We start from the raw sequence: 13,383 nt of genomic DNA, 5'->3' as shown, positions 1-13,383 counted from the left end.
CCCCCCCCCCCCCCAACCAATCACCCTTTGAAGTCGGTTACATAGACTCCCTCTGCTGCCGCCCCTTCCTCTAGCTTTTGGTGCGGGGGTTCCCTCCCCCCCCCCTTGCAGCGGGGCTTCCCGCAGCCTCCCTTCCTCTCCCATCCCCTCCCTCCCCACAGACTTCCCCTCCCTGCTGGCTATTGTTGGGCTGGGTGGCAGGGGGGTGCCACCTTCTCCCTTCCCCTCCCCACTGCCTGGAACATGCTCTGCTTATTCACTCATACTTCACATGCATCAACTCCAGAAATTACACAATGAGCACTACACATGAGGGAACCCCCTGCTACTGCTCTTGAGGTCTCTGTCTCCAACATGCTTGACAGCAGAGTTGGAAAGTGGCCTAAAGATAGCTGCACTGCCACATGTCAATGTTCAGTACTTGAGGAGTGGAAGCTTGTGGGCAGAGCTTGCCTTTCAGAGGTGCTTTCAAGCAGTACAGACAAGCTCTGAATTTTGACTGTATGCATATTCCCACTGCTTTTCTGTCCCATTTGAGAGGTGACCATGCCTCAACTCAGTATTGGTTAGGCCTAATATTGGGTTCAGTTTTGGGCTCCACACTTTAAAAGAACATGGAGAAGTTAGAGAGGGTCCAGAGGCAGGCAACAGAAATGATAAAGGGCTTACTAGGCAAGCCATATGAGAAAAGGCTGAAGAAAACCAGCATGTTCAGCTTGCGGAAAAGGTGCTTAAGAGACAGCAGTCTTCAAATACTTGAAGTCCTACCATAAAGAAGAGAGAAAACACCTTTCTATATCTTTCTGAAGACAGTAAGATACGGACCAATGGCTTGAAGTTGCAGCAAAGTACATTTAGATTGGATTATCAGGAAAAACTACTTCCCTGTTAGAATAGTGAGGTAGTGGAATAGACTGTGCAGGGAAACTGGACTCATCATCATCGGAGGGGTTCAAGAAGAGGTTGGGCAGGCATTGGGTCAGGAACGATTGAGTAGCCATGCCTACGTTCTACTATGGGTATTTCCCATGCTTCTGGGCTTTGCTGGTTGTCACATGGGGCTGGAAGGAATTTTTTCTCCTGCTGCTGCTACATGACTCAGGGGTGTTTTTTGTGTGTGCGCTTTCCTCATAAGTATTAGGCATTCGCTGCAGCCAAGGCAAGGGATTTTGACTGGGGTGTGCCAACATACTGGCTGAGACTATGCCCCTCCCCCCCCCCCCCCCCCCCCCCGTTTTACCTGTGGCAGATTAAAGGTGTTATGTGGTTGAGTTAGGGTTGACTGTAAGTTTTGATAACAGGTTAGACAATGGGTTGGGTTAGGGATGATCATGCTTCAGGCACAGGGTTGGACAAGATAACCTTTGGAAGTCCATTGCAGCCCTACTTCTCCATGATTCTATGATTTAGGTTCATTTAGGATAAGCCAAGTAGATCCCAAACCCACTTCTCACACAGACCTAATCCCACCTGCCTGTGCACCTCCACCACTGTTCTTACCCCAGCTCATGCCCTGGGGCTTCCAATTCATATTCAGATTATAAATGCTCAAATATTTGTGTGTTGATAAATATAATCTTTTTGCATCAAAACTGATAGATATAAACACTTTCAGGATCCCAAATTAGAGCTTGTTAGGAATTTTCCAGAAGCACTGTTTAATTGAAACTCTTCAAGAAAATATGTGACTTTTGTGATAATTTCAGTGGGTAAAGCTCCAAGAGAGAATTCCAAGTTAAACTAGAGAGAAAGGTTTTTTGTTTCCCAGGAACCACAGTCTGGTGGTAAGGGCACTCACCTGGGATATGGGAGATCTAGGGGCAAATTCTGTTCAGCCTCATTCATACCTTAAGCCTTTCAGAGCGCAGGTGAATGCACTGACAAGGGGGCTATTAGCTATTCTGGGGTGGGTCCCTCAGGTTAGCCTGTGTCCAGGATGCAACCAAGCCATGGCTCCAAACTCAGATGTATACTAATGAGGCCTCCTGCAGATGCTTCTTTGTGGCTCTTATTGAGATCTTTTCTCTGGTGGCTGCTGGAGATGACAGCCAAAGAATCCTGGTATCCTAACAGCCAAATTTCCTGGGCTCAATTTATTGGTGGAGTTATACAGCCAAATAGCTTCTTTTACATTGGGGCAGATGACATACTTACCGAAGTGAGTAGGAATCTTTTAAATTAGAGGTAAACAAATCTTTTAAAATTTATGCTGCCTTACTGACTTTGATGAAATTGTAGATGGCAACAGAATGTGCTACGCAGAGTGCTTGGATAATTGATACTATTTTTATGATTTAACACCAAGTAATTTTTCCTGAGACTGCAGACACAACAAAAACATATTTGGCAGCTGCCTCCACTGAAGAGTGATCAGGGTATGCTGAATAGCGTTCTGGGGGAATAACAAGAAACTTCCAAAAATAATTTAACTCCATTTTCCTTATGCTGCAGACAAGAAGCATAACAGTGCATTAAATATGCCATTACATCAATAAACAACTTTCAAAGCCCTCCCAGCTTACTTCCTTGAGCATTTAAACACTGAATGCAGTAAGGAAATTAATCATAACAAAGGATCCAGGTTTTCCATGTCCCACGGAAAAACGAAGAAAAACGTGGATTCCCCCTTTCAACCGAGAAAAATGTGGATTTTTTGTTTTAATGGAGAAACCCATGGATTTTACACTTTTAACGGAGAAACTGTGGATTTTGCACAAAACTCCATGGATTTTGTACAATCCCATGCTGCTGCCTCTCCTGCTGCTGCACAGGCAGGGGATGCCTCGCCAGGGCAGTGGAGAACATGCAGAGGCAAGGAGCTTTCCTGTGCAGCCCTGCTCTGCCCTCCAACACCAGGTCACACCTGCTGGGCTGTGAAGGCCCATGCCCGCCCCCACCCTGTGCACAGATCTGTGGGGCACAGGTCCCATCTGTTCCCCAGGAGTGTGCGCAGTGGAGGGGAGCCAGCTCCACTGTGCCCGAAACTGCAGCAGGGTGGAAGGAGCCGGGCTCTGTGCTCTGCTTCTCTGTAACAGCTCCTGCCTCCTGTTCAGGTGCTGCTGCGCTGGGGTTCAGGTGCTGTGGACCAAGTCCCTGGCCCTGTAGTCCTGGCAGATAGGGGTTGCCTCCAGCAGGGCTGAGGAGGGCAGGGGGACTGTGGAGTGCAGGGCCTAGACCTGCATTCTGGGAGCTAAGGGGAAAAGGGAAGCTCTGATTTTCCGTGATAAAAAGCCCAAAATCAAATACCAAAATTTATAGGTAATTAACTAGAATTTATTTTATTATAGCAACTGAGGCACTGGTAGGCTTCCTAATTGCTTTAAAATTGTAAATATATTAAGAAAATATTGTGTTCATCTGATAGCTATATATATATATATATACACACACACACACACACACACACACATACATACACATATATAAATCAGTGGCCTTTCATTTTAATAATGGATTTTGGGGTTTTAATTAGAGAATTTGTGATTTTTTTAAATCAGAAAAACTGATTTTTTTTTTGATTAGTGAAAAGCAGCATCCCCAATCATCACCCAAAGATAAGCTTCTAAGTAGTTTGTAGTTAAACCATGTTTCTTTAGCCACCACCCTTACTGCTACTTGGATTAAATGACAAGCCACTATCATCAGCAGCCTACCAAAAAGGGACCAAAGGGCCTTTGTGCCTGGCAAGCTTCAGAATCAAAATGGCAAGATTCAAAATTCCTGGATGCTATGAACTTAAGCCAAAGCCCATTCAAGTTAATAGAAAGACTCCTATTAACTTTAGTGATCCTTGGTTTAGGCCCTGCTTCATGGTGGTGAAGTATATGCACTATGATATCATGATATTTATTGCTCCTTTAAGTATATAGGAGGGACATTCCTGAATGGCTGAAAGGAAAACAGACAAACTCTAATTTTTCATAACAGATGCATATATAAAGAAATCACCAAGGGAAAATGACATATTATGCAGCTTCCTTCTGCATCATATGTTTTACAGATGAAGCTAGAATTCAAGGAAGAATGATTGGGGCTAGAAACCCAAACTGAAACTGATTGCAATCAAATAATCCCCATCAAATTGCTCTCACCATGTGCTTCACACACAAAGCCTGTTAAATGATATGAACAACAACAGAGCTGACAGGGAGGTACATAATAAAAAAAGCTTATGGAGAAAGGCAAGAATATAAAAAGACTGGAGTAAGGACAAGAGACAGGAATGTAGCAATGGAGAAAGAAGGACAAGAAGTGTGAGATAGAGAAGATATCTCTGTATGGAAGGCATGGCATAGACAGCTCCTCACTGCCCGTGCATGAAATGGCTAAGCCATTTTCTTACGTGAAGTACAATTCTAACAAAGTTATTTTTTTTTGGAGACAGCAAAAGTGAGAAGAAATAATTGAGATGGCAGCCCATCCCATCTGCCTTGCCCCATCCCCCTTGCCCCTCTAGCACTGTTCACCACTACCAGAGTTACTGAATGCAATTAAAAAGAAACAGCTCAAAGGCTTAGTGTAAATCCATTTGGGATAGCTACTTCTTGTAGCCCACTCAAAAGAATACATGTAGTTTTTAGGTCTAATTTAGAAAGAAAGAAATCCACACATCTGACACTGCATCATACTTATCTTGGTAAAATGATAAAACAATCAAATAGTACAGTCAGTTAAATCAGCATTGAGAAAAAGCATGATTCTTTTAAGAAGTGACGATACCTATTTAAAATGGTGCTTTTCTTCTCAATCAGTTTGAGAAAGCTTTATTGTTATGGGGGCAGGAAAGAATCATCTAACATAAAATTTCTACAATGTGCACCTGAATTATCTTTCCAAATAGAAACAGCTTGCTCATAAGACATTTATGTAAGCTTTTCTTATTCATATTAGCAATTCTATAAATGTATAATATTCTAATTTCATACTATAATAACATATCAACTTGGAATTGTGATCGTAATGAATGCGGTTTTTAGATGCTGTTACCACAGGGGTGAGCAAAATACAGTCCACAGAGGGACTTTGTTTGGCCTGCAGTGAGTCCCGCAGTCCTACCTGGCCCAGGTGCCATCTAGCCCATTCTGCATCCCACCACCCTTTAGGCAAATAGCAGGGCTGAGGTAGCTCTGCATCTGGATTGCCTTTCTAGGCAGCCCAGGTAGTGGGAGGTTCCTTCCAGCTGCTGGCCCCAACCCCATGGTACAGCGGGGGATCTGCACGCACAGAACCGCCACCTGCCCGCCCCATGCCTGCATGCCTGCTCCAGACTTGCCTGCCCACACTAAACAGCAGCAGCTGCGACAGCAGCTGGGCAGAAGCTGCTGTTTGGCATGGGGGGAAAGTGGCCCCTCCCTCTTGCCGCTACCGGCCCTTTCTTGTTGCAGCCGCCCAGAACCTGTTCCTGGACTGCCCTGTGGCTCCTCTGCACTGCCACCACTACCCCGCGCTGGGCAGTGCAGAAGCAGTGGTGATGGCGGTGGAGAGGAGGCCCAGGCAGCCCAGGCATAGGCTCTGGGCAGCTGCAGCATTGAGGGGAAGGACTGCTATTATGCCATGCTGAGTAGCAGCTTCTTCCCGGATGTTGACACTGCTCAGCATAGGAGGGCAGTCCAGAGCAGTCACGGGCAAGCTGGAATCAGGGTTGCGCATGTGGGTTCTGGCTGGTCTGCTCCGGCTGGGGCGAGTCTGGAGCAGGGCTTGGGTGGGCTGGGGCTGTGGACTGTTGGCATTGGTAGATAAGAGTCACAGGGTGTGCAGGCTCTGGGCTGTTGCAGAGTGTGCGTGTAGGGGTGCTGACTGGCCTGTGGCAGCTCCCCAGAATTCCCTATGTGGCCCATAGGCCCAAATAATTGCCTGCCCCTGTGTTAGTTTCTTAAAACCATGGATTTGCATACTCAGCTGTTACCAACAATCATAAGCCTATAATGATGATAGCTTACTTACCCATCAGAGCCAGGTCTAGAAGGTGTACTGTCTGATGAAATGGAAGATACTGATGCAACAGATAAAGGTCTTGAAGATGACGGCATAGTGAATGATCTAACCATAGACCTTGGCCGACTTCCTCGTCTATCGTCTAAACTTGAGGGCTACAAGAAAGAAATATAACATCTTACTCTTTTTAGAACAATCTGAAATGTGCGTATTAGAAGTAATGTTGACAGTTTATAAGTTTCTTTCTGTCTAGAGCTTTATATTATTTTTACCATCTTTACATAATCATATTGAGAGATACTGATTCCACAGTTGCATACATTTTTGTCCACATTGAGAAATACAGTAAGCACACACTTAGTATTAAGTGGATGTTGATATTCCATTGATTTAAAAAATGCCTATATGATTTAATAAGGAAATATTATAAATCATATTTGTTTTAAGGAAAAAATATATGTATATACAACTATTAGTCTTCTCTGCATATATTTTTGCACCTCACGTGACTTTCAGTATATTTAAAATATGCCAACATTTAAAAAATATGGCTGTGATGTTTTTGTGAACAAGCTATTGACAGAATGACATCAGACAAAAAAGAAAATAATTTAAAGTTTTTGTAAAGCAGACATTCTTTTAACAGTTCTGAAGCTTTGTTAGTCATTAATAACTGATATATGCATATAATAATTGAACTATTTCAGACAAGAATAAAAATCTCATGCTGTTTAATCACAGATAGATTTTCCACCCTGTCAAATACCCATAAATTGGCAGCATACAAGAAAGACAGAAATGATAAAACTCCATCAATTCTGACAATTCTTAGTAGTGGGTCAGAGTGAAACTGGTAAGATAACCCCACGTGGATAAGACTTTTAAGTCAGCTCCTTGACAATGTTAATGTACATTACTGAAGCCCCTGACGCAAGTAGAGTTAACGTCAAATCGTCTTTTCTGCTTGGGAATAAATTATTGTTTAGAGACACAGAGCTTCAAATGTGTTGGGGAGGACAGTTTTAAAGGACTACAGATGAAAAAACATTTAAAAGGATACCATCAAGGCTGGTAAATTCTAAATATAGTTGGCATATAAGTGACAAATCAGACTTGTTTTTCTTCTTCTCAGTATGTCAGGCACTGACTTAAATATGTCACCAATACAAAAAAATCTGAAATTCAGGACATGAACATGAAGACCCTGAAAAGTAACTGAGAGTATGAACTTACAGAAAGTTAGTTCTTACTCTGCAGTACAGCCAAGGTAACCTACCCTTCAATGAAAAAGTCAGAGAGTTTGCCAGAGACAGGAGGGATTTCAGTCATTTGCTTTATTAATTTTATGTCTGTCAGGCCAATGATGATCATTTGTGGGTGCAGGCCCCAGCATATTCTATAACAGTACTTAAACTGTCAGCTGTACACGGCTCCCCCAGAAGTTGACAACGAAGCTATATGAGGTATTATGGTCTACTTTTTGGCACAGACAGAATTCATGTTTTGAGCCTGGCTGAGATAGCACCATTTCATGAGGTTTACTTTACAGCAACCAACACCTGTGTGAAGACAGGTCAGTCATTGCAAAATTGTGCATGGTTCCTCTGACTCTGAAAGTCTTACCTAAGCAGAGGCTGCTGTTCCTTGCAGTCATGTACTCCACCACCATAGTTTGGACCACATGCACTCCAAAGCTGGATTGCAAGGTTCTGTTGTAGTAATAACTTTCTTCATGATTTAAGTCTCCTAACAGATGCATGCTAGCAGAGCAGATGCCCTATGGTCTGTGGTTTAGGGTGTCCATTCTGCATGACTGGCCACTATTCTTCCGATACCCTGGGGCACAATGCACACCAGGTGATAAAGACTGTACATGCTGGTCAGTTTGAGCCAGTCATTAATGTATTTACAGCATTCAATCAGAACTGGCTTGAACCTTTTTGCATGTATGCACCTCTCCCCACACCGGCACACATTATACTGTTGAACATCAAAGGGCTATCTGTGGCTGATCTGAGCACAGATGTTTTTCTTTTCCATTTGGAGTTAACCTGTTTCTGGATTTTGTTTTATCGTGATCTCACTTTTGATTTGGTTTTTTCGATATATGCTCTGTATTTCAAACTTTGTATTTCAAATTTGAACAAAGAGTTCTCACTTCATGTCTATGGTCCTCAAGTGAAAGGCAAATGTTTCTATTTCAGTTGGCTTAGCACACAGTCAGTTTTCTCCACAGTATGACTGACAGAAGAGTTTAGGATTGGTTTGATGTGGTAAAAGTCTTAGCTTTGAGCTGTCACAGAGCTTCTCTGCATAAATGAAACGTCTCTTACCGTGGTGTATGTGCAATTTCATTTTCCATCCGATTCTACTAAGAACTGTTGGTTCTCAAATAGAGTTCTTGGTGTGTGCTCTGCCAACAGGTCCTACAAAGACAACTACTGTGATCAAGCCCTTATGGAAATCATCTGTGTGTTGTATAAAACTGGATGGCTGACTTGTATATGATATCCACCGCTCACCCCAAAATTTACAGTTTGGTGGTAATTAGGAAAAATACGTTGGTACCATTCAAGGACTTAGTTAACTTGCACCGTCTGACCATCAATTTATGGGTCATAGGTAAGGTGGCCATACATCTTGGCTTGGCTGGGACATTTCAGGATTTCATAGCCCAGTCCAGTCTGACTGGTCAAAAATCCAAGCAAGGACATGCCGTGTGTGGACGGCCTGATCCAGTCTGCTCTCTTTGCTCCCACACAGAAGCAGTGGTCCCTGCCTGGCCACCTGCCTGACACATCATGCTGCTCCGCCTCACCACCGGACTCCAGCTTGGAACTTTTGACAAACTGTTCAGGATCAGGTTATGAAATTCTGGAGTGTCCCGGCCAAACCAGGATATACGGTCTAGTCAGAGGCAGGGAATGTGATGACCCTATGTTCAACACAGTGAAGAACTCCCTCCAGAAGGTGAAGGAAAACTGTGCATTGCTTAAGAGATGATGATGACTGACAGTCTGTGGAGTTTCAAGATGAGATCTACAAAGACCTGAGTGGCCTCCTTTGCAGTAGGAAGTCTGTCACAGAATGAAATGGACCATGTTTGTCAGCCAGTTGATAATAACCAGGATGGTCATATTGCCCTTGGAATTAAGTGGTTCTGCAATGAAATCCATGGCTGAGATGGGGTTGATAGAGGCTGCAGCTTAGCCTGATAGTTCTTCAGCTGAGCACATGCATTGCAGGATTTGATATATAATTCCATGCACAACTGTATGCATGGACATCAAAAGTTGCAGGAAATAAGTCCAAACAGAGACTATTGAATTGCATTTGATTCAGAGGGTTGTTCACTGGTGTTCCGGGTTTTTATTGCCCTTAGGCACTGGGATTGGGAACCTGGTAGGGCTTTGAGGAAGTGGCAGCATTCATAGATGCTAGGGTCGGAAGGGACCTCAACAGATCAGAGTCTGACTCACTGCCTAGGCAGGAAAGGGTGTTGGGCTCAGAGGACACCAGCCAGATGCCTATCCAGCCTTCTCTTAAAGACCTCTAAGGTAGGGGACAGCACCACCTCCCTTGGAAGCCCTTTCCAAATTTTGGCCACCCTTTAGCTATTCCTTGAACACCATTTTCCTAGGCAGGTACTCTTTGTCCCAAATACTGTAATTTTGTACAGATGGACTTCTCTTTCATGAATTGAAAGGGCTGGTATGACAAAGGCATCAACTCAAGGCCAGTCACCACACCAGCCTGCCACTTCATCTAGGGCAGTCTGCCCTGTCTCGCCTGCCAGGACTTGTTGGGATAAATCAGATATCAAAAGCGGGAGGCTGTCCATTTTAATGCCCTGATGCCAAGGGGTTTACACATGACTCCAACCTTCCCTTACTGTGTCCCATCCTGACAGATGGCATCCTAAGTTGTTTATAGCACTGGTCTAGAGCCAGGCTAACTCGGTCCCTTGTTGGGCCTCTAGCACTCTCTCTTGCACACTGCCCCCTCTCACAGGGCCTCACTCACTCTGCCCCTTCTCACAGGGCCTCTTTTCTACTGCCCTTCACTCGGCTACTCTCACCCTGCCCTACTCTGCGACTCCGTGACCTTCAGGCTTGGCTACTCACTCTCTGGCTGGCCCACATGCAGCCCTTCAGGTGTGACAATGCACCCTTACTCTAAATGGCCACCAGCCCTATGTCCCATCCTGGGCTGATCTTGCCCTTACCTCCGAGTTGTTCCTGAGCAGCTGCTGACCCAGCCCTGAGAATCTATATCTAAAATGGAGGCTAATCTACTCCCTCCTCCAATCCCAGGGCTCTCCTGCAGTCATGCGACTGCCTCATTACTATGGCACACACCTGCCAGCTGGCCTGATGTCTGCTCTGGCCCTTAAAGTGACAAGCACCCAAAGGTGTTCTGTCACAGCAGGTATATACTTCTTTCTTTGGATCATGTCTCTTGAGAAAAGACAGCTCAAATTGTGAAGTCTGATGCATCTACTTCAACAAAAAGGGCTTGGAAGGGTTCTGGGGGACCAAATTGGGTGTATATGTCTCAGGGCAAAGAACGCTGGGCTTCTAAAGACCAGTATGAGGCACAACACTTCTTGAAGACATCAAAGAAACTAATCTCATCTTGAGGAATCCTTCAGGAAACACAGACAGAAATTAGAAAAGCTAAAGAAGCATACTACTTGACATTCCTTGGCACTCCCCAGTTGATAAGAGTGGCCATGTTGCCTGGATCTATACTTATACCATGCTTATTCTGTTACTGTGGAATTCACTCAGTGCTCTGAAATTGGGCTCTTAATTTTGAGCTTTTGTTTGAATTAAACTATAACCTTAGCTCTTATGGTTGCAGTGATAACCTTTGCAACTTATCTGAATAGAAACCAATGCATTGACATCTGCCTAATGCACACACTGTTTGACATAATAGCTCTGAGATGCACAACCTGCTTCAAATATAAGGCAACTATCAATTTGGCATTTTTCCAGGATGCCACTGCCATTTTGCCTACAGAATTCATCATTTTGCTTTAACCAGTCATAAAACATTTTGTTTTGTCTCTTTAGTCTGCTGGGATTTGTCTGCTGTGTCTTGCCCATCAGCTTTCCTTCTAAATGGGAAATAATTGGATTACAGTGCATGCTCCCTACACTATTCTACCGAGCTAGGCAAGAAGCCAGAGCTGGAGTATATATTGCAGCCAGAGAGTAGGGGAACCAAAAACACAAGCTGGCATTCCAGGCTGTCTGTGAAGTAGTAAATATGCAACTGGTGCATGCCTTTATTTTTAAAATTCTTATTGACAGGAAATGAACTTTTGCTACCTTAAAAATAAGTTAATGATACCCCGGGTGAAGTTTAGTCCTGTATGTTTGCTATTGCATAAAATTACTCTTTTAAATTTTTTTGGAGAGAGGGGGTGGAAATGTTTAGCTTTAAACAACATTTAGTTATTTGTTTTCTTGGAGACAAATTATATGTGGTTGCAAGTCAAATCTCTTCAAAATGGTAGGTGAATTTACCCTCATCATTTATTCCAGCTTGAAATCTGTTTAGCCATTTGGGACCACAACAAACAGTACAAATCAATATAAAAGAGTGAACAGAAAAAAATATTGTAACTTTAAGGTATATATTTGCCTGTATTTTGGATAAATGCTCAACACATTCATAATTTCTTTTTTCTTTAACTGTAAAAAGGGGAAGAGTTTACAGTCTGGATATAGGCTTTACACACTACTTTTTTCATGACAATTTTAACCAAAAGTTTAAAGAACATTGTTTCATAACAATGTTAGAAATTTTGTCAGTGCTACTGATAAAAGCTGATGGGCAAAGAAGTCATAACAGGAGCTTTCAATATACTTACAGAATAGAAGTCTGGCAAAGCCAGCCTGCAACTAACTGTAACTCTACTCATCTGGTACAGGATGAGCATGAGGATAAAGGACTGGCCCACTTTACATGCCCATTGAGTGTATTAACAGCTTTAAAAATACATTAGCTATTAAGAGATTAGTACCTGGCTAAAGGAACTTGCAACTTAAAACAACTTCCCACTGTCTTTAAGCAGAAACATTCAATCTTAAATAATTAAAAAAAACCCCTCTTTTGTAACTAATCTATGTTTTAAGGAAGAGATACAAAATCTATGGGGATTTTAAAAATTCCTCTCTTCACCCAGAAGCCAAGGCAGAAGTGGTGGCCAAATATTACATTTTCATAGGGCAGAAATGAAAACATACTGCTGAGAATCATTCACCTAGAACAACTTAACCCCAGTCACCTTAAATTTAAACTGGAATGATAGTAGCATAAGCCTTGCGAGTAAGGTCAAAGGTACAATCTGTCCTTAAGAGCAGCCAGTTATTTGGTGCACCTAGAAATGCAAAACCCTTACTTACTTTAAAAAGAATTAAAACTACCTTAGTTCTGACATCTAACTTTGCAAGAAGTACTCTGTAACACTTCTTAACATATATGTCTAACATCAAAAGAGGAATGCATCAAAGATGTCAAAAACCACTTGGGGATTGTCACTTCTTTCAAAGTACCTTAAAATGCAACATTTTGACCCCCAGTGGATAGTTCTAGACATTTTAGGATGAACTCCTATTCTGAGAAGTCAAGTTAATATGGATTTTTGAATGACTCCAAGGGGATTTGGTTACTTCTCCTAGGGCCTGAAAGCGTAACTGAAGTTCCCTGAAATACATGGTTGCTTCAGAAGACCTGGCCAGGCATACGGTACAGGATAAGTACAGTAGAGCCCTACTGACTGGCCCATGATACTGTCTGTGGGTCTTGGACTGGCCCTCTGTACAACGTGCTGCCCCAACCCCAAATACTGCATAGGGCATGCAAGGCTGAACCTGGTGCATGTGCTATAGATAGTGCATGGGGCTAGACTGGTGCCTGTGTTGGATTGGCTCTGCACACTGGACCTGGGGTCACTGAGTCTCCATTGAGCTTACAGACTGACCCTACATGCTGGATCTAGTACAGGACTGGTTTGATGCGAGTACTGCATGCAGCATGTGTCCCACACCTTGTGTGCCGAATAGAGTGTGCAGGGCTGGCACATGCTGTATGCAGCACATAGGATTGGAGCCAGGGCAAGCTGTACATGGCATGAGGGGCCAGCTCATGGTACGTGATGCATGTACATGCTGGCTCCATCTCTGTGTTCCTCACCCGACCCAGACCACCAAATGAGTTTGATACCCCTGATCTAACATGTAATACTTGCCAAGTGATCATATTTTGCAGGCTACTCACCTGCAGAATTTTGGGGAACTAATGAGAAAAATAATCGTCTGTATAAAACTGATTTTAAACCCATCACTAGCATTATTGCCTACCAAAAAATGATTAACTTACCAAACATTTTTAAACAGTCCTCTGTTTTAACTGGGGGGAGGTGAGCAGGGAGTGAGA

General features: G+C 43.3%; 1 protein-coding gene across 2 annotated transcripts in view; it reads right to left on the bottom strand.

The window, feature by feature from the left end:
- The window catches only part of DOCK1 (dedicator of cytokinesis 1), a 599,368-nt gene that overhangs the window by 61,732 nt on the left and 524,253 nt on the right, over positions 1–13,383 (bottom strand). For both annotated transcript variants that reach the window (XM_019502991.1, XM_019502992.1), the window contains exon 48: positions 5,944–6,089. In XM_019502991.1, coding sequence (XP_019358536.1) covers positions 5,944–6,089 — 146 coding nt within the window. The remainder of the gene's footprint in view (positions 1–5,943; positions 6,090–13,383) is intronic.

Source organism: Gavialis gangeticus, unplaced genomic scaffold (genome assembly GCF_001723915.1).
Source record: "Gavialis gangeticus isolate Ggan-Ray unplaced genomic scaffold, GavGan_comp1, whole genome shotgun sequence".
NCBI lineage: Eukaryota > Metazoa > Chordata > Crocodylia > Gavialidae > Gavialis > Gavialis gangeticus.
This window is presented reverse-complemented; position numbering and strand designations above follow the sequence as displayed.